General features: G+C 41.0%; 1 protein-coding gene across 3 annotated transcripts in view; it reads left to right on the plus strand.

Annotated features, from left to right (window-relative positions):
- The window catches only part of FGD6 (FYVE, RhoGEF and PH domain containing 6), a 111,479-nt gene that overhangs the window by 26,341 nt on the left and 60,550 nt on the right, over positions 1–24,588 (plus strand). For 2 of the 3 annotated variants that reach the window (XM_081248711.1, XM_081248713.1), the window contains exon 3: positions 12,569–12,722. In XM_081248711.1, coding sequence (XP_081104837.1) covers positions 12,569–12,722 — 154 coding nt within the window. The remainder of the gene's footprint in view (positions 1–12,568; positions 12,723–24,588) is intronic. The other variant, XM_081248712.1, reaches the window with a different exon arrangement.

Consider the following 24,588-nt stretch of genomic DNA (forward strand, 5'->3'; position numbering starts at 1 on the left):
CAAAGCAGAGCATTTCTAGCATCTACTTCTAGAATTGTATGAAACTATGATGAAATGTTTGTGACCCTGTTAGAAGTGAATCTGTTTATCTCACTTCTTGAATGCAGGTTTATTTTCACTTTCCTTCCGTTTTCTCTGACTCTGGCTTTAGAAGCTTGGGTAACAAGTTTGATAGAAATGTTGTGATTTTTTTTTCAATCAAGGGAGCTCAAAATAAGCAAGAAGCTGGTCAACAGTGTAACTAGTGGAAAGATACACTGATACTAAGAGTGGAGGACAAAACGCATGTCCTTTCCTGATGCTGTCTGCAGCCCCTCAGTCTTGGAAAAATGGACCTGTATTCCCAGTATACTCTGAGAAAGAAATGGGTTCCGTATGGGTCTTTGCGGTTGTTGATGATTCATAGCGGTATAGGGTAGACCTTTAAGACAGTTATTTTGTGGATAGTGTCTGAGGAAGAGAAGTAGTAAATAGAATTGTTCATGTATGGTTTTATTTATCTGTTTATTTTAAATTTATTTATTTAATTTTTGGCTGCGTTGGGTCTTCGTTGCTGCGCGTGGGCTTTCTCTAGTTGTGGCAAGTGGGGGCTACTCTTCGTTGCGGTGCGCAGGCTTCTCGTTGCGGTGGCTTCTCTTGTTGTGGAGCATGGGCCGTAGAGCGCGTGGGCTTCAGTAGTTGTGGTGCTTGGGCTCAATAGTTGTGGCTCACGGGCTCTAGAGTGCAGGCTTGGTAGTTGTGGTGCCCGGGCTTAGTTGCTCTGCAGCATGTGGGATCTTCCCGGACCAGGGCTCAAACCCGTGTCCCCTGCACTGGCAGGCAAATTCTTAACCACTGTGTCACCAGGGAAGTTCCCTCATATGGTTTTAAATAAGGAAGTGGACTGATTTATTCATGAGCGATAGTTTAACCCTCCCCTCTGTAGCTACTTACAGGCTCCTGAGAAGCCTACCATCTTTTTCTCCCATGTCAGTGGGAAATCCGAATTACAGGTTGTGGTTCCTGTTAGAAAATGGGAACATTCAAGTAGGCTTGGATAAAATAAGATCTAGGACCCTAAGCAGATGTCCTTTTGGTTTAACTACTGGTTTCCTTGTTAATTCCCCACTATTTTATTATAGTGGAGTCTGTATGTAATGTAACATTTAATTTTAGGTAACATGGACTAGGTCGTATTTTAGTAACACATAACAGTAATACCTTTAACTTGAGAATGGCTTGAGTTTATCCAGGCAGAGTCTGTTTAGATGTATATGCAAAGTATAATTAGGTATTCATGAAGCTAAGTTCGTGTACCCTTCGATATGATTTCTCAGGATAATCCTATCAGAAACCACCAGTGCACCTGCTTTGTGCTTAAGGATCCCAGAAAATGGCACCCTCTTTGGTGGTTGTTTTAATTATGTCCTATTCACTCTGTTGGTGAGGGAGGGTCGAGGCTGGTCAAACACATGACACTGGACAGGTGAGATTGATAGCAGTTTGTCGGTCACACACACCTTAGGGGAGGAGGACATAGCATGCCACACAGGGCCACGTGGAGGTTGCACTTGGGGACAGAGGGAACCACCAGGGGCTGTAGTAGGCACACTCTGTAGTATCAAGAGGGTGAGGTGACCCTGGTTTCCAGGGGAGGATGTGATTGACTAGTTTGACTAAGGAATTAAAATCCTCTACTCAGGGATAAGCCAGAGCAGTCCCTGTGCTACAGAAGGTTGTTTGGCTTGGGGACCTTATCTGAGGGAGCAGAGTGGGAAGAGCAGCTTGTAGGTAGGCCCTTTGGGCCCTCTTGATTTTCCCCAGATGTCAAGGCAGAACACCATAGTGGTTTCATACTGAGGCACAATCAAGAGCATGGGCAGAGGGCCGGGTCATGTTTTCCAAAAGTCTCACCACCGTTTCAGTGACTTAGGATTACGATGAAGAGACCGTAGCAGAAGCAATGTGGTGTGTGATGACTGACACAATGATTGACACAAAAACACATGGCCACCCTGTTAGAGACGGAGTCAGAGGGTGAGCTGTTCACCTCTTCCTACTCGCCACCCACTCTCACTCCCCTAGCCTGACTCCCCGGCTGGGGTCCCTGCTCTAGTGTTAGAACTTGATAAAGCCAAGGGGAGGGGTTGGGTTTGGTTCCCCAGCTCCCTTCATGGATGGATGATGTCTCTTCTGTCTTGCCTGCTTGCTAGCCATGTTAGCAGGAGGAACCTCTTTCTAACTAGTGAATCTCCAACTTCTCATCACACAGAAATGCACTCGCCTCTCGCCCCTCATCACCCTCCACATCACTTCCATTCCTACCTCCAAGCCTTTGCTCACAGTATTTCCCCTCCAGTCCTCTCCCACTTAGGAGGCCTTTGCTCCTCCTTCCATTCACTGGAGTCCTCTCTCCCAAGTGCCTGTACCCTGCCATCTCTCTGACTGCCCCGGTCTGCATGGGCTACTTCTTTCTCTGGTTCTGTAGCCCTTAGTGCCTGTGCACTGCCTTTAGCATTTAGCATACACTTACTTTTAGTTGTTCTCTTTTTATTTTATTTATTTATTTATTTATTTATTTTTGCGGTACGCGGGCCTCTCACTGTTGTGGCCTCTCCCGTTGCGGAGCATAGGCTCCGGACGCGCAGGCTCAGCGGCCATGGCTCACGGGCCCAGCCGCTCTGCGGCATGTGGGATCCTCCCGGACCGGGGCACGAACCCGTGTCCCCTGCATCGGCAGGTGGACTCCCAACCACTGCGCCACCAGGGAAGCCCCAGTTCTCTTTTTAGAAAATGGTCCCTGCCTTTACCCTACTTACTGTGATTATACTGATTCCTTTTGCCTTTATCAGTTTAATAAAGTTTCAATTAACAGGTGAAAAGAAAAGCAACCAATAACATTTACACTTTGAACATTATCTGTGACTAATTCTATTAGATTATCTTCATCCAACCCCTAAAAAATGATGCATAATAAGTCCACAGTAAATATTTATTGAAATAAATGGCATAGTAGTTTTATATATATTAAATATTATAAAATATATATGTGAAAATATATGTATATAGGTACAATAAATGTGTGTGTGTGTCTAAATATGAAGTGTCTGCATGTATTCATCCCAACCTTATTATTTCTAGTGGCCTTTATTTGGTCTGGTACTAATGAGTTACACATTACATAATGAGGAAGTAAAGAGAAGAAATGATGTTGAGTCAATATATAACTTTATTTAGACATTTTAAAAATTTTTCAACAAAATAAATACCATCTTTGCCACAATGAGAAAACTGGATTGGGAACCTGCTATACATTTTACTTGGAGGCAATTCTTAACTCAGTAGAATGCTTTTCTATTTGTATTACAAATTTCTATCTATCTATATATATATATTTTGTGTGTGTGTGTGTGGTATGTGGGCCTCTCACTGCTGTGGCCTCTCCCATTGCGGAGCACAGTCTCCGGACGCACAGGCTCAGCGGCCGTGGCTCACGGGCCCAGCCGCTCCGCAGCATGTGGGATCTTCCCGGACCGGGGCACGAACCTGCCTCCCCTGCATTGGCAGGAGGACTCTCAACCACTGTGCCACCAGGGAAGCCCTCTATCTATATTTCTTGAAGAGCATTTTAAAGAATCATCCCTCAATCCCCCTAAGAAAGCAAAATTGCTGGTAATTAAATGTTTGGTACTTATTTTAGCCAGTCCTTGTTTCAGTAGGCATGTTTATAACAATTTATTCCACTGTGGCTAGGAACAGCTCAGGCTCTAACCAGACACCTCCCAGCTGAGCCTGAGGGGCAGGAGGGTCTGTTGGATTGTGATTGGCCTTGGGCTCCTTCTTTGTCTTTAAGATTGGACCAGGAACCCTGGAGGGCATGATCCTTACAGGCCAGGAGTTCTCCCACAATCCAGACAGCACTGCGGGAGATGCCTAATAGTATGGTGCTGTTTACTGTGGTCTCCTTAACAGTTGTGTGGTTACTCTGTGGCCCCTACAGACTGTTGAACAATCCGTTTACAACATCTTTTTCTCTTTTTAAAGCTGTCAGCTGCCTAGCCAGAAGGTCAGTCCTCCTACCTATTATCTGGAGACTCATGCTAATGGCTTTCCTAAATAAGCCCCTACAGGCTGTAAGGGAAGGCATAGTCTATGTAACTTTCCCACGTAAGAAGTAGTTAAAAGGGAAAAAATAAAGGCAGTCTTGAATATGTGCAGACATCTGGGACTTCTCTGGTGGTCCAGTGGTTAAGACTCTGTGCTTCCACTGCAGAGGACACGGGTTCGATCCCTGGTCGGGGAATTAAGACCCAGGCCAGGAATTCTCCTACAGCCCTGACAGCACTGTGGCACGGTCAAAAAAAAAAAAAAAAGTGCAGAAATCTAAACCTGGGGTGTGGGGAGGAAGGAGCAGGAGTTTCTCTTTTTCTTCCTTACTTCCTTTTCTTTCTTTCTTTTTTTTTTCTAAATATAATTCTCATCTCCCTGTGAAGAAATAAGCTATCTCTAAAGAGTTGGTGCTCTGAACCATCTTTTATAAAACTTTTCAAAGTTTCTGAGTTTGTGGGATGTGTGTGTGTGTGTGTGTGTTGTCTTTGAAAAAGTAAATAGAAATGTTTTTATTGTAAAAGCACCAAAGGGTAAATAATGAAGTCTCTGTCTTATCTCAGACCATAGTCTCAGAGGCAACCATTGTTATCAGTTTCTTCTGACTCTTTCTAGAGATATCTATCAGCATATTTGTGTTTGCCTGCCTGTGTGTCTACATTTTATATGCATACATATATATGTATATACACACATGCACACATATATATGTGTGTTTTTCCTTTTTACACAGATGGATACACACTGCTGTGTGCCTTGACTTCTTTTTAATCTAGCAGTATTCTTGGAGAGCAACCTGTATCATTGTACATAGACCTATTTCATTTTTAAACAGCTGTTTAGTAATTCATTGTATGGATGTGCCCAATTTATTTAACCAGTCTCCTATTAATGGCCATTGATGGAAACTCCTTTTAAAACTGCTTATCTGTCCTTAAACCTTACTGACTCTAAAATCTGCTTACATAAAGTGGGTGTGAACATCTGGGTAGGTTCTATTCTACTTTAAGGAATTTTGAATTCCATTTGGTTTTTAACCAGTTTTTAGAGTTTTTCTTCGATGACTGTATTTTAAATAGCAGCCTCAGGTACTTATCCTGATTTTGTTTTTGTCAGTAGAGTACACTTTTAAGAATCCTAGTAATAAATGCATTTCTGGGGAAGGGGATGGTAATGGTATTTATAAGGGTAGAAGTTGCCCCTGTAAAATTAATCAGGCCTGTTTTTCAAAGTTCATCACTAAAGCCTGGTTTTCCTTCCTACAGAGTCACCCAAAGCCAGGTTTTTTGTTGTTGTTGTTGCTGTTTTTATTTGTTTTGTTTTGTTTTTTTCCAAAGCCAGTTTTAAAATAATCCTCTAGTCTATATTTCAGGGGATACTGGATATTTTTCTGTGTTTTCTTTTTTTGAAGCCATAGAACTGCAGCTTGCTAGTTTTAAAGGCTTGGTGGTTAACACCTCTAAAATTAATGAACCAATGAGTAAAAATACTAATTGTGTACATTTTACACTGCAAGTTTTTGTTTTTGTTTTTACACTTCTTTTTGGTAACAAATTCCTGCTGTGCTATCCCGTATTTTAGTGATTTTATTTATTTGTATTGTGTGGGGTTTTTTTGTTTTTTTTTTTAGTGTGGACCATTTTTTTAAAGTCTTTGAATTTGTTACAGTATTGCTTCTGTTTTATGTTTTGGTTTTTCGGCCGTGGGGCATGTGGGATCTTAGCTCCCTGACCAGGGATCGAACCTGTACACCCTGCAGTGGAAGGCAATGTCTTAACCACTGGACAGCCAGGGAAGTCCCTATTCTGTGGTTATTAATCAAAATGTTTAATTCCAAAAAGTTAATATACGTTAAATTATATATTTTTTTTACTGAAATCAAGATAATAAAATCATTAATTGTTTAAATTAAAGTTCGCCCTAAACTTTAGGCACTCTAAGATAGTGGGGTGAGGGGGTGGAGGGGAAGCAGGGGTGGGGATTTCTGCTCTTCAGCTGTCATAGCATCAGCCATCTATAGTCTTACATATTATGGAAGCATCAGTGTTTATTTTTAGTCAAAGCAGTTAGTAATGGAGGAGACCTATCAGATGATTTGGTTTGCCTCTCAGCGCAGAGGGTCACACTTGATAAACCTGATTTTTGTTGAAGTCAGATAAGTTTGTTTCAGACTCTGTGTTATTTCTTGGCTTTTATGTTCTGTCACCCTGGCTCTGCATGGACTTAAAGTAATTATGCAGGCTTCCCTGGTGGCGCAGTGGTTAAGAATCCCCCTGCCAATGCAGGGGACACGGGTTCGAGCCCTGGTCCGGGAAGATCCCACATGCCGTGGAACAACTAAGCCCGTGCACCACAACTGAGCCTGCGCTCTAGAGCCCATGAGCCACAACTACTGAGCCTGCGTACCACAACTACTGAAGCCCGTGCGCCTAGAGCCCGTGCTCCACAACAAGAGAAGCCACCGCCATGAGAAGCCCTCGCACCGCAAAGAAGAGTAGTCCTCACTCGCCACAACTAGAGAAAGCCCATGTGCAGCAACGAAGACCCAGTGCAGCCAAGAATAAAACAAATAAAGTAAAAATAAATTAAAAATTAATAGTAATAGTTATGCAAGATCCTGCGTTTGGAAAACATAAAAACATGACACGAATATATGAGTCTTGCTTTATTAGAGGATGAAAATGCCTCTGTAGGGCTGATTCCCAAGTTGTGCCATGTTTCCTGAAAGAAGTAGAGAGAAAACTTGCTTATTTCAGGGGTAGTTCCCAGGAAAATCATGTGAGTAGGGGGTAGAGAAAATTCCACATGTACTGCATAATTGAGAAGAGGACCTGAAAATAAGAAGAGGAATGGTTTTTAAATTGTTTTTTGTTGATTTGATGCATGGTTTTCAACCTGACACTGGAATCTACAGTTCCATAAGGGAATTGAAGTAAAAGAGTAAAAAGTTTTCTGGGGAAACTAAATAGAAACAATTTTCCAGTGAAAATTGTAAACCTATTTTATATACTTGGCATATTATAATACATAACTTACTTTTAAATTTTTTGGCTAACTTTTCCATGGAGTGTTGTTCATCCTTCAAGTTTTCCTTGGTAGTTTTCCCCACTCATTCTGTGATAAATATGAAAGCAGCCAAAGGAAACACGTAATCACCAAGTCATAATGAGACAGCATTTGCAAAAGAATTTTGACATCCTGAGGACTAGCAGGTTCTGTTCAGTTTGGTCCAGGAGTAGAAAGAAGAGGTGGAGAGAGATAACAGGAGTTTAGGTTTATATGTTGTGACTTGGAAATGAGAAAGAAGCTTTGAAGGTGAGAATACTGGAATGAACTTCTTTCTTCACATTTGGGAGGAAGTACATGGAGTATTCCTTGTTTATGGGGTTCAGAATAAAATCACAGGCAGAGAGGAAAAAGATAACTGGATTTGTCAACAACTGAGAACAGGCTTCAGTGCTTTGAACGCATTCTTCAGTTAACTTTGCTCCCCTTTTCCTTTTTGTGCCATCCTTGGCCTCTTTCCTCCCCTTGCTGGACTCTTTAATTTAATAGAGTTTCACAAGGATGTTTCCGTGTTGAACCCTGGCAACTTTTATGCCTGGCTTGGCACTGTGCAGGTTTTATGTTCCTAAAAACTCTTCGAGGAAATGGATTAATTATTTTTTCAAAGACCGTTTCTTTTGAAAATGAGATCATCCTTGATGTGACATCTTACCTGAAAGAGAAATTTGATGTACTTCCAGTATAAGATGTGCTGTTTATATACAGAAGATAACATAAGTAATTTGGGGGACTTCCCTGGTGGCGCAGTGGTTGGGAATCGGCCTTGCAGTGCGGGGGACATTGGTTCGATCCCTGGTCTGGGAAGATCCCACATGCCACAGAGCAGCTAAGCCTGCATGCCACAACTACTGAGCCCATGTGCCTCAAGTACTGAAGCCCGTGCGCCTAGAACCCGTGCTCTGCAACAAGAGAAGACACCGCAGTGAGAGGCCCGTGCACCGCAACGAAGAGTAGCCCCCTCTCACTGCAACTAGAGAAAGCCCATGTGCGGCAGAGAAGACCCAATGCAGCCAAAAATAAATAAAATTAAATCTTTTGAAAAAGAAAATAACGTAAGTAATTTTTTAAAAAACGTGATGGCAGTAAATAATCATCACTCCAAATGCAAGGATCCTTGGCACGTGGAATTGAAGGAACAGTTGCCTAATGAGTAGAAATTTACTTCTGGCTTTACTTGTCTCTGTTTTTATCCCCGTGTACTTGGAAAAAAGAAATTATTTTCTGGAAACCAGGCTTCTTCCCTGTTAGAAGCAAATCTGACTTGGAAAGGATGGGCTGGGGAAGGAGAGCCCGGTTTTGGCTCTTTCTGGTTGTTGTTGTTGCAGCTTACTGTCCTTTACTTCATTTATCAAATTATGTAATAACTAGGCAGGAAAGTGTGGAGGAAACACTATGTCCTGTTCCTTTAACCCTAAAAGTAGACTGTATTAGGATTTATCTTCTGACAGTGGGAAGGAAGTGTAAGGAATGGAGGAGCGGCATAGGTAAGGAATCCATGTTTCATCATCAGGAATCTAAAATTATTAGATGGCTTTGAAAGCGGTTCACAGTTATATGGGAAAATAGATTAATCAACAGGTTTTTTCTGTTTAATCATTTAGAGGTGAACGTGTATGTGGATACTAGGTACCGTCTTTCCTGATTTTGTTGCTGACCCCATTATCTTTCCTTTAAAATCAGATCCTTTGTTGACATATTTCTGTTTCGATTGATGTCACCCTCATTTTGCTGGTGACTGTTCACGAAACCTCGAAGGAAGACTCGAGTTTCTCCCCCTCCTCTTTACCCTAGCTCTGGTGATTTTTCTTCTTACATACAACCCCTCCTCTCAATTCCTGATGTAGCCACCCTGGCGCAGGCTGCCTGCACTATTGGAATTAACTCCTAGATCTTCCTCCACTTCTGTCACTGTGCCTACCTCCATTTCACCCTTAGTTCATTGGTTTTGGGTTACAAGATTAATACTCTTAAAACCCCATTTTGCTGCACTCACTTTCCTGCCTCCTAAGTTTCAGAAATCATAATTGGTTTCTACTGTTTACCATTCAGGTATGTGGGGAGCTCCTTTAGCTTCCACTTAAGCTGTGAGATCATCAAGGTGATCTCACTGATGCTAATAAACAAGGATGTCCTTTCCTCTGGTTGGTGGGGGTGGGGTGGAAGGTGCTGTGCTTACGCAGCTTGACTGACCAAGGAGGTGCCCTTTTCATCTCTGTTGGCACTAACAAGAAAGAAGTATGGTAGTGACAAGCTTGGAGGTATAGTAAGGAAATCTTTGAGGTCTACTGGAAGATTTGAGTCTCCTCGTTGAAGGCCTACAAGATGAGTATAAACTCCTTAGCTATTGTTCATGCTCCTTGACAGCCTGGCACCTGTCGTCTTCTCCAAGCTTGTTTTCCGTTAATTCCTTACAGGAGATTCCGCTTGTAGCCAAAATGTTTTTTTTTGTTTTGTTTTGTGAATACCAACATTCCCACTTCTACACCATTGATTATGATGTCCAGATGTCCCTTCTCCTTTAAACCATACAGTTTTTCCAGTATTCCCCCAAAACCTTTCTTTGTGATCACCACTACCATATATACTAATGGAAGTTCTGAAATTTAATACACATTGGTTTCTAATATCATTTTGTTCATTCAGTAAAAATTTGTTGAGTGCCTATTACATATCAAGTAGTATGCTGGGGATTCAACTGAAAAAGAGAATTGCCTTGTCCTTGGGAGTTTACATTTTCATGAGAGAAACAAATATACCACGGAGTAAGATCACATAGGATTGAGAAAAGCCAGGTAAACTAATTTGTGATAGGAAGGGGGCAGTCAGGGAAGGTTTTCTGTAGGTAAGCAATTTTCAGAACTAAAATCTCCCAAAGTTTTATGGCGGTATGTTTTGATCCATGTTTTTAATATTTAAAGCTTATTTATTTATTTATTTGTCCCCTTGTTCTTAACTGTTAACTTTTGTAAACATTTATATTCCTAAATAGATGTGGCAACTAACTGGTTACTATCTTCTTAATAGCTCTCTGAATGTTGATCCAGGAAACACCTCTCAGCGCTCTTTAGACAAAATAAACCTACATTTCCTCACAGGTGCCACAGCCCTATTACTGATTATTTGAAATTTTTATACTGTTGAGTCCAAAAGAGCTCACAGATGGGCTGATCCAAAAAATCAAATTACTGGGGTTTTGTTACAACCAGATTCTGATTCAGTGGGGTGGGGCAGGGACTGAGGTTTTATTTTTCTAAAAAGCTTCCTGGTGATGCTGAAGCTGCTAATAGATTGAATATGTTTTGAGTAGCAGAGTTTCAGAGTATCTCTTTAGAGTTGAAGAGATAAAGAATTAAGATAAAAACAGGTTGAAGGTATATTTTCTTCTATTTATATGGATGGATCCTGCAGTCTGTACATCCTAACTCACTTACCGTCAGTCATCTAAATCAACTAATTTCCCAGCTGGGTGGGGCTCCTATCCCGGCACCCAGAGACAAGTGAATCTTGCCAGTGATTTGACTAGAAAGCTTCTGTTCCCCACCCCACCCCAGGGGTGAGTCTTCTCCATGTCATGGGGAGCTATGATAAGATATGCACCCACCTAATTGAGGCTGTGATATGATTCCCTGAGGCCCCCAGCCACTGAGTAATAGGAAACCCCATCTTTAGCAGAAGGAAGTGTTCCTTTTGGCATTCTGCCTCCATCCAACTAGTTTGTGTAACTGTCAGGCTCCAGGAATGGCTTCTGAGGCAAGTCTGTATCCTACAATGTGTAATCAGGAACTGGAAGAAAATTTATCTTCAGCTTTTAAGATTCCCAGTTGAAATTCTCATAACTTGTAGGAAGCTTGGCAGTTGAGTGACCTGCCCATGACCTGAGGAAGGAACCTGCTAGAGTGAAATGCAACTGTCTCTTTATTCTGCCTGAGTATTTCCCCTGACGATTTTCTGTGGATCTTTTCCTGACTCTTCTATTCTGCAGGTATTCTTTATTTATTTATTTTTGGCTGCATTGGGTCTTTGTTGCTGCAAACGGGCTTTCTCTAGTTGCGGCGAGCGGGGGCTACTGTTCGTTGCAGTGTGCGGGCTTCTTATTGTCATGGCTTCTCTTGTTGTGGAGCACGGGCTCTAGGCGCGTGGGCTTCAGCAGTTGTGGCACGTGGGCTCAGTAGTTGTGGCACATGGGCTTCGTTGCTCCGCAGCATATGGGATCTTCCCGGCCCAGGGCTCAAACCTGTGTCCCCTGCATTGGCAGGCAGATTATTAACCACGGCGACACCAGGGAAGTCCTCTGCAGGTATTCTTGTTGACTGCAGACAGGAAAGCAGTTGCTACAGGCAATTTGTTCCTGACTCTTTACAACTAAAGCTAGAAAGAATTATTTCTGTTGCCTTTCTTGGGAACTTTCCTATGGAATTTCCCCCCACAGATTGGGCTGCAACAGTGGCTTTTAGATTCGAGAGATCTAAAAAATGTTAGATCTGAGAAATGTTGCTGATGACAGGCTGGCGAGAAGCAGTTGGTAAATGGCCTGGTACAGGGGTTTTGAAACTTTAGCCTGTATCCCTTGGGGGCCCTGCACCTCTAGGGTTTCTGATTTAGCAGGTCTGGAGTAAGCTGGAGAATTTGTGCCCATCTCATTCCTTCCCATGTCTTGTGATGTGGTTACATGAAAGGCAATTGGTGATAACCAGAGAGGTGGGCACATGTCCACAATAGTACATTATGATCATCATCATTACCTCCCAGTCCTTGTAGATTTGTTACTTGTTTTTAAAAAAAGAACAAAAGCAAACCACTGAGGCCCAAAGAAGCAGCACCTCTTCTAATGTTGGAACATGAACATGGTTGGTAACCCAGCTCACCTCCTGTGAGGCTTTTTGGTTTGTGCTAGTAGAGACCTGATTGTCTAGAGTTAAGGGATAGGATGGGTGCAGCTGGGAAACTTGCTCCTTACCCACCTTCCTATCACAGAAATACATGTTGGGTTTTTTTTATTTTTAAAATTTATGTAATTTTTAAAGGTCACTTTCCATCTACAGTTACTACAAAACATTTGGCTATATTCCCCATGTTGTGTAATACATTTGAGTCTATTTTATACCCAATATGTTGTACCTGCCCCCTGCCACTAGTAACCACTAGTTTGTTCTCTGTATCTTTGAGTCTGCTTCTTTTATGTTACATTCACTGTTTTTTTTGTAAAAATGCATGTTTTTCAAGATGATCCATTTTAAACCCAAAAGTAATTTGGGTTTTGGACAACTGAGATAGGGAAAGGGAAGGGAGAGTTTTGTTGATCTGACTCTTTTTATCCCTCCAAATCCCTTAGATGTGCCTTGCTTACATCACACAGTTTGTTTTTGGTAGCATTCCTTGTTCTCAAAGGTGACTAATGAGATGCTGTCTATTGCAGCAGTTCTGGAGCATCCCAGGAGGGACACAATGATCTGGACCTTCATCTTAGTGACCTTCCTTCAGATGAAGAGGAAGTCATCAGCAGTTCTGATGAAGACAATGTCAGCTCTGCTTCTAGTAAAGGGGAGCCTGACCTGCTGGAAGATAAACAAGTATGTTGTTGGTATTTAAATATTTCTACTTTTGTGTTTGTTGGCTTCTCAGGACACTCAGAAGTAATATTTATTAACATGATAGGCATAAAATCCCTGTTCTAAATGTTCTAAAGTTAGATTGCAGTGATGGTTGCACAACCCTGAATATATTAAAAACCATTGAATTATACATTTTAAAAGTGCAAAAATATATTGTATGGAATGCAAATTATATCTCAATAAAGGTGTTAAAGAAAATTTAAAATTCTGATAAAGGGGAAATGATAGTGCTAAGTGGAAGATTAGTACAGAGTCATGCATATCATGTAGTCCTATGTACATCAGCCCAGGATGGGCCACAAATGTGGCTTTAACCAACTAATAACTCAAGGAAAGAAGGTGATAGCAGTTTCTAAAAGAAGAAGTCTTTGGTGTAGAAGCATAGGAAGAGATCTTCTTTTATAACTTCTTTGATTTTCAATTTCTCAGTTTATACAATGGGACAGTAATGTTGTTCTGAGGCTCAAACAGGATAATAGTTGCCAAAACACTTCGTAAGTCAAGAAAGTTTATGCACATTAAACATGTATAGGGCTTCCCTGGTGGCGCAGTGGTTAAGAATCTGCCTGCCAATGCAGGGGACACGGGTTCGAGCCCTGGTGCGGGAAGATCCCACATGCCGCGGAGCAACTAAGCCCATGCGCCACAACTACTGAGCCTGCGCTCTAGAGCCCACGAGCCACAACTACTGAGCCTGCGTGCCACAACTACTGAAGTCCGTGCACCCTAGAGCCCGTGCTCCGCAATAAGAGAAGCCACCGCAACGAGAAGCCTGCACACCACAACCAAGAGTAGCCCCCACTCGCCGCAACTAGAGAAAGCCCTTGCACAGCAACGAAGACCTAATGCAGTCAAAAATAAATATATTAAATAAATAAATAAATAAATAAACACGTATAATATACTTCTATAGTTGTGTTTGTGGTAGGTTGTACTAGTTTCCTAGGGAAGTCGTCACAAACTACCACAAACCGAGTGGCTTGAAAACAGAAATTTATTGTTTAACAGTTCTGGAGGTCAGAATTCCAAAATCAACATGTCGGCAAGGCCATGCTCTCTCTGAAACCTGTAAGGGAGAATCTTTTCTTTCCTCTTCCTTGTGGTTTGCCAGCAATCCTTGGAGTTCCTTGGCTTATAGCTACAGCACTTCAGTCACATGGTGTGCTCCCTTCATGTGTGTGTGTCTGTGTCTTCTCTTCTTATAAGGACAACAATCAGATTAGATTAGGTGCCCACCATAGTCCAATATGACCTCATTTTAACTTACTGATTACATCTGAAACAACCCTGTTTCCAAATAAGTTCACATTCTGAGGTCCTGGGGGTTAGGACTTGAACATTTATTTTGGAGGGACGTAATTCAAACCATAACAGGTACCATAGTCCATGGACATATAATGGGCATATCACTGATATGTGTCTAGATGCCAGTAACATTCCCTCATGAAAGTGCCAGACTCGGTCTTAGTAGGAGGAGAAAAGAAAGAACATGTGCTGCTGTGCTCTTGTCTTAACTTTGTGAAGGAAAAGCAAGCTGATGTTCAAAAGGTTATTCCTGGAAACATAAAAGTACCACCATTAAAGGAAGAAAATTACCCCTGCACCACACCTGTGTGTCTGTGCTTATCTATGTGCAGGTTATTACATTTAATCTTCAAAATCATCCAAGGATATAGATATAACATATGTACTGTTTTTCTCCTTTTCACATGAAGAAAAGGAGTTTTAAAAACAGGTTAAGTAACTTGCCTTGGAACCTCCTGAAGTGAGGTTTTTAACCTAAATCTGTCTCTGCTAATAACTTGGTATAGGTCCCAGAATCTGAATGATTTTGTTTGTTTGTTTGTTTTTAAATAGTTATTTATTTATTTGGCTGCGCTGGGTCTTAGTTGCAGCACGCAGGATCTTTAGTTGAGGCATGCGGGAACTTTAGTTGTGGCGCGTGGGATCTTTTAGTTGCACCCTGCGGGATCTTTTGTTGCGGCATGTGGGCTCCTAGTTGCGGCATGCAGGATCTAGTTCTCTGACCAGGAATCAAACTCGGGCCCCCTGCATTGGGAGCACGGAGTCTTAGCCGCTGGACCACCAGGGAAGTCCCCAGAATCTGACATGTTGATGGAACACGTTTGGGGTGGGGGTGAATAGCCATGCTAATTTGTTTTTCTTTCCTCCAAGTTTTTAGTTTTATATTTTTTGGTCTTTACTTTCAGTGCTTAATAAATGATTGTTTAAAAATGAGATCTGTTCATTCTGCTTCATTGTGGTTAGAATATTCACCACTGTTCACCCCTCCTAAATATTGACTTCCCTGCCGTTTTTACCCCCAAATTTTCTTTGTAAAATAGCTCATCGGATATATACACTCACAAAGAGATGCGAAAACCTAAGAGAATATTGTTTTTTAGAAGTTAATTATGTGTCACCTCATTTTGGGGATAATTTAATGATAAGGAGATGTTTCTCAGGCAGATCTGGCTGTTCAGTTTTTTGCTTTTTAATAGAACTCTTGAGTAATATAGCAGAGGCCTTTTATGAATTCTGTTTAAAAGTAATGGATAAATTTCACTGAATTTTACTTGTAGTGAACAAATATGAAAAGAGGAGAACAGAGTTAAGAATTTACAAAGCTGGGTCTAGGCTGTTATCAGGAGATCGGAACATGGATTTCAGAGCAAAGGTTCTGTTTTGGAATTTGTTTGAATTATTTTATGGCCTTGACAAAGTAATTTCATTTGTGGTCCATGTTTCAGCTTCCATGACTGTATACTTTGGGTAGATGCATTTATTTAACAGGCAGTCTCCTTTGAAATGCATTGTAATTTAAGTGAGGACTTTCATTAACTGAAAAGTTAAGATACCAAATAAGGCCTCTCTCTCGCAGTTTTACATCATTGTTTGACTTGGGTCAGAATCATTGTTCTTACAAGTTGAAGTTAATATAGAGCTTTTTATTTTGTTTTGGTTTTTGGTTATCTTTGACTTTCTATTTTGAAAATTATTGTAATCCACTGAATCATTTTCTGATAGTTACCGTCCCTCTTTAGCTCTATAGTCTTCCTACTTTGAAAGGTGAAGTAGATAATTGAATACACAGACTCCTAGAATTTTAGAATTGCAAAAGGCCTTAATCATCTAGTCCAACACCCTACTCTTTTACATGATGAAGTAGCTATAATGAGCTTTTTGTTTGTTTCAGTTTACATATTCATGTTACTCAACACATATTCAAAAGCCATGTGCTCTGGTCTTAGATTCTGAGAAGGTGGCAGCCACCCTTGTACACTTGCTTTTTCAGGCATCTTAAGTGCATAGTGAACCAGGCGCTGCGCCCTGCACAGAAGGGGGCAAGGGTGAATAAGATCACAGACTAGAGAGAATTCAGACGTGTCAGCAAATAAACACAATCCACTGGGTTAAGCCCTAAAAATTCTCCACTAATAAGAGAATAATCTTGGGACTTCCCTGGCAGTCCAGCAGTTAAAGACTCTGCACTTCCACTGCAAGGGGCGCGGGTTCAATCCCTGGTTGGGGAACTAAGATCCCACATGCTGAGCGGTGTGGCCAAAAAAAATTAAAAAAAAAAAAAAGGAATAATCTTGTCATTTGGGGATGGTAGGGAGAGCATATCAAGGCAGCCTTCATAAAGGAGGAATCCTTTGAGTGCCTGTCACCTTAAAGGATGAGTTGAAATATGACAAGCAGAAATCTTTGGGAGAGGGGGAGGTGGTGAGGAGGGATGTTGAAGCAGAAGGACAGACATGTAAGGGCAGAGCACACTTGGAGTTGCAACGTGGTTGCAATTTGGCTGAATTCACAGTGTAGAGGAGTAGGAATGAAACTAGTGAAGATAACGAGACACATTGTGGAGTGTCTTCTAAACACATAGCAAAGAAAGTTCAGTCTTTGTTGCCCATAGGTGATAGGGAGCTGCTAATGTAGCTCAACCTGAGAACTAATGTGATTATATTTGCATTTTAGAACTAGTACTCTGGTGGCAGTGGAGAGAATGGGTTACAGTGGGGTAAATCTAGAGCAAGGAAACCACTTCCTAGGTTACTGCAGTAATGTAGGCAAGAAATAAGGAGGCAATATGGAAGGAGAGGAAAGGATTAATAAAATATTCAGAAGCACAAATCAACAGGGCTTGATAATTGTGATCATAGAGTGTGGAGAAGAAAGTAGAGTCCAGGTTTCTGGCTTTGGCCAGTAGGTATATACAGTACGTAGCAACGAGTGACTGAAGGCCATCAAATGCTTTATTCTTTTTTTTTTTTTTAACATCTTTATTGGAGTATAATGCTTTACAGTGGTGTGTTAGTTTCTGCTTTATAACAAAGGGAGTCAGCTATACATATACATATATCCCCATATCTCCTGCCTCTTGCTTCTCCCTCCCACCCTCCCTATCCCACCCCTCTAGGTGGACACAAAGCACAAAGCCGATCTCCCTGTGCTAGGTGGCTGCTTCCCACTAGCTATCTGTTTTACATTTGGTAGTGTATATAAGGCCGTGCCACTCTCTCTTAGTCCCAGCTTACCCTTCCCACTCCTCGTGTCCTCAAGTCCATTCTCTACATCTGCGTCTTTATTCCTGTCCTGCCCCTAAAATGCGTTATTCTTTATGAATCTTTTCCTGATTATGATTACACCACTCCCTGATTATGATCCTTCCCTCCTTCAAGATATCAGCACATTTCATAGTTGTCCTTATGTATAGTTATTTGTATATATGGTTTGATCCCTTGTTCACTTCTTGAAGGCTGGAGCTATTTCTTATTTATCTTTAATCTCCTCTTCTAACATCTACTTTCATGCCCCGTTTCAGAACTATGAAATCAGAATTTCCAAGACAGTTACCTAGGAATCTGAAATTTAAGAGCTGCCTGGTGGTTTTAGTGACCAGTAACGTTTTCAGACAGCTGTAGAGCAATGAATTAGCTGACGGTGGAGCTGTTTTCTACTACTAACCTTGCTATCAGATTATGGATATTGAATTACTAACGTCAAATTTTTAAATGATGGAGTAAAAATGGTACATTCTTCCTTTTGGGAATGATCTCAGAATAACAAGGAGGATAAGAAATATAAACTCTGCCTTCAGTGATATTAGGAGACAGCTAAAGCCCTAAATCACAATATGTGAGTAAGGGCTACCATAAGGTTCCAGTTTCTCCATATCCTCACCAATACTTGCTATTTTCTGAATTCTGATTATGCCATTCTGTGGGTATGAAGTGATATCTCATTGTGGTTTTAATGCATTTCCCTGATGACTAATTATGTTAAACATCTTTCATAATACTTATTGGCTCTTCTTATACCTTCTTTAGTGAAATGTCTATTCACCTCTTTTACCCATTTTTAACAGAGTTTTATTGAATTATAAGAATTTTTAATGTATTCTGGATACAAAATTCATGATTTGCAAGTATTTTTTCTCACCTATGGCATATCTTTTTATTTTCTTTATGGTGTCTTTTGAAGCATAAAAAATTTTAACGTATGACGTTCAGTCTATCAATATATTTTTTTTTATGGACCATGCTTTTGGTGTTGTATCTAAAAACTGTTAGCCTAAACCAAAGTCACAAAGATTTTCTTCTAGAAGCTTTATAACTTTAGGTCTTACATTTAACTCTATGATAAATTTTCAGTTAATTTTTGTATATGGTGTCAGGTAGAGTATAAATTAATCTTTTTGCTTGTAGATATCCAGTTGTTCCAGCAATTTTCAACCATTTGTTGAAAATAAAGAAAAAAAACCCAACTATCTTTCCATTGAATTGCCTTGACAACTTTGTCAAAAATCCATTGACCAGGGACTTCCCTGGTGGCGCACTGGTCAAGACTCCGTGCTTCCAATGCAGGGGGCCCAGGTTTGATCCCTGGTTGGGGAACTAGATCTCACATGCATGCCACAACTAAGAGTTCACATGCCACAACTAAGGAGCCTGCAAGCCACAAATAAGACCTGGGGCAACCAAATAAATAAATAAATACGTTAAAAAAAGAAGTTAAAAAAAATCCATTGACCATAAGTTTAAGGGTTTACTTCTCTCAATTTTTTTCCTGTTGATCTACACATCTGTCTTTATGCCAGTACCTACCATTTTTTCCCCAAACTTTATAATCTCAGCTTCTAGAAAAGAAACACATACTTTATAGTCACCACTCCCAGTGCTGCCTCTGAATCACTGTCACCCTTTGTCTCACTGACTTGCCATGCAACCCCTGAGATCTGAGATATTTAATGTTTAAATATCAGAATTTTAAGGTTGAAAGTTCAACACTCTAATTTTACAGATGAGGAATGTCAGGCCCACCACAGTTGTTCTCCTAAGTTAAAGTATTGTTGTCCCCTGCTATAATATCTGCCTAGGGATAACATTATTATAGAGTCACTCTGCACAGTTCTCTTTAACCCAGGGCCCAGCAGAGCAAGGTCCTGAAGAGGGGGGAAAGAAAAAGGTTCAGAGTAGAGTCTTAACAAGGGGAGAGTGATAAAAAGAGGAAAGGAAATAAAAGGTAGATGCCAAAAATAATGTACATCTACTTGAAAATTTTGTATAGAGCTGATACACATTTTAAGTGGTTCTACTTATTAAATGTTTCAGCACCTGTAGTGTGCCTAGATTTATTTAAAGCTAGTAATAAAACCTCCTCTTGACCTTTAAGGGACCTCACATCATTTGAAAATGGAGCGTGCAGTACCAAGGCTTCAGTTCTTTCTGTGGTTTAGGTTTCTGTTTTTAATTTTTAATGCATTTCTTCTGGCTTTCTAATTTTTAAAAGACATACTGTATTTTACAAATCTTAAACTTCCTTCCTAGCTACAGACGACATAGAGAAATCATTATAATAGTTAGAAAGGGGCTTCCCTGGTGGCGCAGTGGTTGAGAGTCTGCCTGCCGATACAGGGGGCACGGGTTTGTGCCCCGGTCCGGGAAGATCCCACATGCCGCGGAGCAGCTGGGCCCGTGAGCCATGGCCGCTGAGCCTGCGCATCCGGAGCCTGTGCTCCACAGCGGGAGAGGCCACAACAGTGAGAGGCCCGCGTACCGCAAAAAAAAAAAAAAAAAAGTTAGAAAGCATTGATTTGCTAAAATATTTTTCAAAATAACAGTTATCTGTGTGTGTATACGTGTATGGCATACATAGCCATGGTTATTAGTGCATGACTGATACATGGTCTTTAAGATGAGGCTGTGCTTAGGACTGCTTCCTGAGGAATGTTATCTACATGTCGTTTAAAAGGTAAGTGAATGGAGTTGTTCAGTTGAGCAGAACTTATCCAACCTGTTAGTAGCAATCATTCAACAACCTGTCTTAGAAAAGAGGAATGAATGGGGGATAGGGGTCAAATTCATCTATCTAATTGTCCCTTTAAAAAATAGAGTTTGGGAGCTAAAGTCAAGTAGCAGGGCTAATTAGACCAGACTATTACTCACTCTGAATTAATAACTGATTGTTCTTTAAAGATTATTTTTGGGGACTTCCCTGGCGTTCGAGTGGTTAAGACTGCGTGCTTCCAATGCAGGGGCACGGGTTCAATCCCTGGTCAAGAAACTAAGATCCCGCATGACGCGTGGCATGGCCAAAAAAAAAAAAAAAAGATTATTTTTGTAAGTAGTTGATTTCATAGCTTACTTTGAATATTTTTTGGATGACAATACTTATATTCTGATGGAGGTTTAGGATTTCTTGATATTGTATGTAAATTCTTCTGTAGTAAAATATGAAAACATGGAAGCAACAAATGCACACTGTGACGTTAGTGTTTACTCCTGGAGAAGGAGGGGAACTTTAATGTTATATATAATAATTTGTTTCATAAAAAGATTTAAACCAAGTATTGCAGAATGTTTGGATTTGTAAAAATCTGGAGGGGAGAGGAGAGGAGATATACATGGGTATATGTTTAGCAGTGAATGTTTGTAGGGACATGCCATGATTAGCAGCAGATAATGAAGAGAGATTCAGTGTGTAATAGAATTTCTGGGTGAGATATTGGGAAATCTGTGTTCTCGTCCCAACTCTGCTAATAATCAACTTTGAAGCTTGGCAAATCCCTGTTTTAAATGGGTGTTGTTTGGGATTCTGCTCTTGGTCCAATTCTCACTTTATATATTCCTTGTGTTTCATCTCCTTCACTTCCAGGACTTCTACTACCATGTTCGATTCAGTGGTTTTCGATACACTAAAAAAAGAAATCTAAAAATAAAGTTCTTATATTACTTATATCTATATCTGTGTGACTTCTTATGAGAATAGAAATGATTATAATTTAAAAAACCTAAATTTTAACATGGTGTAAAACCTTAAGGAATCCTCTTCCTATTTACTCATTTAAATGTCACCAATGCTTTAGGTTAATATAAGTGTTTTAATGTATACAGAACATAAACAGACATACTTTAAAAAATCATTAAACTGTAATTTTCAGAAGAGCTTCATTCATTGTTAAACTGCATCTATTTCTTTTTAATAATAACTTTTTCTTAACATCTTTATTGGAGTATAATTGCTTTACAATGATGTGTTAGTATCTGCTTTATAACAAAGTGAATCAGCTATATGCATACGTATATCCCCATATCTCCTCCCTCTTGCATCTCCCTCACCCTCCCTATCCCACCGCTCTAGGTGGTCACAAAGCACCGAGCTGATCTCCCTGTGCTATGCGGCTGCTTCCCACTAGCTACCTATTTTACATTTGGGAGTGTATATATGTCCATGCCACTCTCTCACTTCGTCCCAGTTTACCCTTCCCCCTCCCCGTGTCCTCAAGTCCATTCTTTACGTCTGCATCTTTATTCCTTACTGCACTCTGTATGACAGGCTCTAGGTCCATCCACCTCACTACAAACAACTCAATTTCATTTCTTTTTACGGCTGAGTAATATTCCATTGTATATATGTGCCACATCTTCTTTATCCATTCATCTGTTGATGGACACTTAGGTTGCTTCCGTGTCCTGACTATTGTAAATAGAGCAGCAGTGAACATTGTGGTACATGACTCTTTTTGAATTATGGTTTTCTCAGGGTATATGCCCAGTAGTGGGATTGCTGGGTCATATGGTAGTTCTATTTTTCATTTTTTAAGGAACCTCCATACTGTTCTCCATAGTGGCTGTATCAATTTACATTCCCACCAACAGTGCAAAAGGGTTCCCTTTTCTCCACACCTTCTCCAGCATTTATTGTTTGTAGATTTTATGATGATGGCCATTCTGACCAGTGTGAGGTGATACCTCATTGTAGTTTTGATTTGCATTTCTCTAATGATTAGTGATGTTGAGCATCCTTTCATTATCTCTAATGATTAGTGATGTTGAGCATCCTTTCATTAAACTGCATCTATTTTTATACATTGGTTCTGACACTGAAATTCTGGAAGCAGGTAAAAACAATTTTTTTTGCAGATAATGAAGTAAGGCAAGATAGGGGTAGCGGATTAAGAGGCACAAACTACTATGTACAAAATAAATAAGCTACAAGGATATATTGCACAGCACAGGGGATATAGCCAATATGTTATAATTCCTTTAAATTGAGTATAATCTATAAAAATTTTGAATCACTATGTTGTACACCTGAAGCTAATATAATATTGTAAGTCAACTATACCTCAATAAAAAATTAGGTTAATAAAAATTATAAAGGCTTGGGGGCAGCGTCACGAGCCAGCAACCTGTACCACACAGGGCCCTCACTTCCTTTGATGCCCTACTGACACAATCTTGATATTCTTAATAATTTTGAACAAGATGCCTACCTTTCACTTTGCATCAAACCTGCAATTTACGTAGCCAATCCTGTAAAAACTGAAGCATACAAAAGATTCCCTCATCCTCACACCTCCTAATCCTGCACCCTCCCCCCCCCCCCCCCCCCCCCCGCTGTGAGTGACTACCACTAATAATTTAGTTTATCCGCCTGGAGGCTTTTTACAATAGGATGCATATTCAAGTGCATACATTATCATGCTTAAGTCTTTTTCTCAAAACTGCTACATGGAAATCTATACAAAGTCACTGTGTGCTGTATCTTCTTGGAAAACACCATAATCCAGAAGGCTACAAACTTAAAAAAAAAATTTTTTTTTTTTTTTGGCTGAGCCAGGCCACACAGCATGTGGGATCTTAGCTCCCGACCAGGGATGGATCCTGTGTCCCCTGTAATGGAAGCGCGGAGTCTTAACCGCTGGACTGCCAGGGAAGTCCTAAAAAATTTTTTTTATTTATTTATTTTTGGCTGTGTCAGGTCTTAGCTGTGGCACGTGGGATCTTTCCTTGCGGTGCGAGGGCTCCTCTCTCGTTGTCGTGTGCAAGCTCCAGAGCGCATGGGGCTCTGTAGTTGAGGCACGAGGTGGGCTTTCTAGTTGTGGTGCTAGGGCTTAGTTGCCCCGTGCCATGTGGGATCTTAGTTCCCACCAGGGATGGAACCCATGTCCCCTGCATTGGAAGGTGGATTCTTAACCACTGGACCACCAGGGAAGTCCCCCTAAAAAAATTTTTAAAGGGACTCTAAAAATCTCAGGCATAAGAAGCTGGTACTGAACTGCAGTTTCAGATTTTATATTGGTGTGTTTGTTTTAAAGCATGTTTTACTTAAAGCTTTAGGGAAATAGCTTAAGTTTCAGAGTATTAAGATACCTACCTCTAATGAGATTTCACTTTCTAAAATCTAGTAAAATAAACACTAAGCCTCTCGTAGGCAAGTCAAGAATGAAAATAAAGTTTGTTCATCAGTTGGGCTCAATTGAACAAGGGATTCACTAGTGGGTGTATAGGATTATTTGGGGCTGTATTTAGTTTGGTGAAGGGGAAAGGTGAAGGATTCTTAGAAGTAGCTCCATTAAATGGTAGGAGCAGAATGAGCTCACAGTTGTTAATGAGACCTTTTGTTAGGGAACTTAGGTAAACTATTTCGTTTAATCCTCCTGACAACCCTTGCCAGAGGTGGTATTATCTTCATTTTACAGATGATGAAGCTGTGGCTCAGGTCTCAGAAACTTTCCTAAGGTTACAAATAACATATGGCAGAGCAGGAACCCAAACTTGTATCCTTGCAACTTAAAGTTCATGTACTTTCCACAGCCTCACTCTTTCTAGAGGTTTGTTCGTTCACGCAGTACTTGTTGACTGCCTACAGTGTCCTAGGCATAGATGCCAAGAAGGTTAGACCAGCAGCAGGACTTGCAGGAGACTTACTGGGGCAATTGCCTGTGAAGGGAAAGAGGGAGGGAGGGAGGGAGGGAGGGAGCAGGAGTGGAAGGAAAAGCCTTTGACTTCCATGCAGGTGGGGCCTGTGCTAGGAGAGAGGGGAGGAGGGACTGGGGGGAGAGCAACCTCAGGCCAAGGCAGTTCTGAGAAAGTCTTGATCAGGCTGCTGAGGGGTCTGCATCAGGCAGTGGGGCCTGGCTCTAGTACACTTTCCTGGTCATCCTTGCTGGGGGCAGCCTGCGGGACTTGTGGCCTGATGTTCTTGCTGTGGTGACTCTGAATGTGCAGCAGCTAGAGGCTCTCGGTCAGCCTGGCTCCCTGCAGCAGGTTCCCTTGACGGGCTGTCTGAGCGGGCCACCCCCGTGGCCACCACATGCAGCACTGTTCTATCCTGGTGGGGATGGGGAAAGACTGACAGTGTGAGGAAGCAAATGGATACCAAAAAAAGAAAAAAAAAAAAAGAAAGAAGATAGTCCTTTTCTTGATGCTCAGGTAAGCAGATGTGCTGGCATCCTAACCATGACTTCAGTTTAGAAAAGACTATTTCATACTGTTACTATTACTATTTTAGAGACTTAAACATTGGGTAAAACTTT

The sequence above is a fragment of the Mesoplodon bidens genome (assembly GCF_964165515.1).
Source record: "Mesoplodon bidens genome assembly, chromosome: 11".
NCBI lineage: Eukaryota > Metazoa > Chordata > Mammalia > Artiodactyla > Ziphiidae > Mesoplodon > Mesoplodon bidens.